General features: G+C 67.7%; 1 protein-coding gene across 1 annotated transcript in view; it reads left to right on the top strand.

Moving 5' to 3' along the window:
* Positions 1-6: 6 nt before the first annotated feature.
* The window catches only part of Arid3a (AT-rich interaction domain 3A), a 31,275-nt gene continuing 29,947 nt past the window's right edge, over positions 7-1,334 (top strand). Inside the window, exons 1-2 of the mRNA XM_015503785.1 lie at positions 7-426; positions 1,150-1,334. Coding sequence (XP_015359271.1) covers positions 44-426; positions 1,150-1,334 — 568 coding nt within the window. The 5' untranslated portion in view covers positions 7-43. The remainder of the gene's footprint in view (positions 427-1,149) is intronic.

Genomic DNA, 1,334 nt, shown 5'->3' on the forward strand with positions numbered 1-1,334 from the left:
CACCCCTGGTGCCCGGCGTGGTGGCGGCCTGGCCCGCAGGGCCATGAAGCTGCAGGCGGTGATGGAGACCCTGTTGCAGCGGCAGCAGCGGGCCCGCCAGGAGCTGGAGGCCCGGCAGCAGTCGCTGCCCGAGCCCCCCACTGGACCCCGGGCTCGGGCCCCCCTCGATGAGGACAGAGAACCTGAGAATGCCCATATGCAGCGGGCACAGATGGCCGCACTGGCTGCCATGCGGGCTGCTGCAGCAGGCCTGGGACATCCACCCAGCCCTGGGGGCTCTGAGGACGGGCCCCCAGGCTCAGAGGATGAGGACTCGGCCCAGGAGGGGGCTCCGGGCTCACCAGCCCTGCCTGGGCAAGGCGGGGAAGGCTCCAGACACACTGAAGATGCCACACACTTGGAGGACTTAGGCTCCGATGAAGACCTGTGAGTGGTGTCATCCCTGAGCCTCACTCCCTGCAGGGAGGGCACCCTGGGGTTCCGTCATTGAGGGGGGCGGTTGTTGAGCACATGCCTGTGCTGGGGGGGCAGGCTTGAAGGAGCGACCACTGTCCTCCTGGGCAGCAGACCCTGGCGGTGTGCACCCTCAGTGTGGGGGTCGCTGTCACACCTGGAGCTGGACACTGGACGCGTGTCCAGTGTGACTGAGGGCCTGGGTGTGGCTGGAGCATCTCAGCCATGGGGCAGATAAAATCTGCAGCCAGGCTGGCCTGTGTGGAACACACTGCCCGGGTCTCCACAGGGCCCACTCCTGGCAGGGAGGTGTCTCTGAGACCCTGTTGGTCTCAGGGAACCCACAGTGTTCTGGGGTCCTTACAATGGGCAGAGGAGATGGTGCCAGGCCATGCCAGGGATGCGGGAAGGCAGGCGGGTGCCGGGGCCAGCCTTGGGCAGGAGGACTTGGGCTCCCCAGGCAGGGGGAGCGCCAGGGTCAGGCAGGCCCAGCAGAAGGAGCAGCCTCTGCCAAGGCCCCGGGCAGGGCCGCTCAGGTTCTCCTGGAGTTGGGAACTTCGTGGGCATCCTGGGCGCCCGCAGACTGTGCAGGCCCTATGGGCAGGGGCCTTCCCTCCCATTTTCAGGGGGGAGACAAGGTTGGGCGGAGGGAAGGAGCCACGTCCTGCTCTCTGACCGGTGCCCTGTGCCCCCCAGGAAGCCGAAGTGGGAGGAGGAGGAAGAGCTGGAGGAAGACCTGGCTGACGAGGACGAGGACGAGGACGACTATGAGGATGAGGGGGATGAGGAGGAGGAGGGGCTGGGCCCCCCAGGTCCCCTGGGCCCGGGCTCTGCCGGTCTGTTTCCACGCAAGGCCCAGCCAGCCCAGGCCTTCCGTGGGG

Source organism: Marmota marmota, unplaced genomic scaffold (genome assembly GCF_001458135.2).
Source record: "Marmota marmota marmota unplaced genomic scaffold, marMar, whole genome shotgun sequence".
Lineage (NCBI taxonomy): Eukaryota > Metazoa > Chordata > Mammalia > Rodentia > Sciuridae > Marmota > Marmota marmota.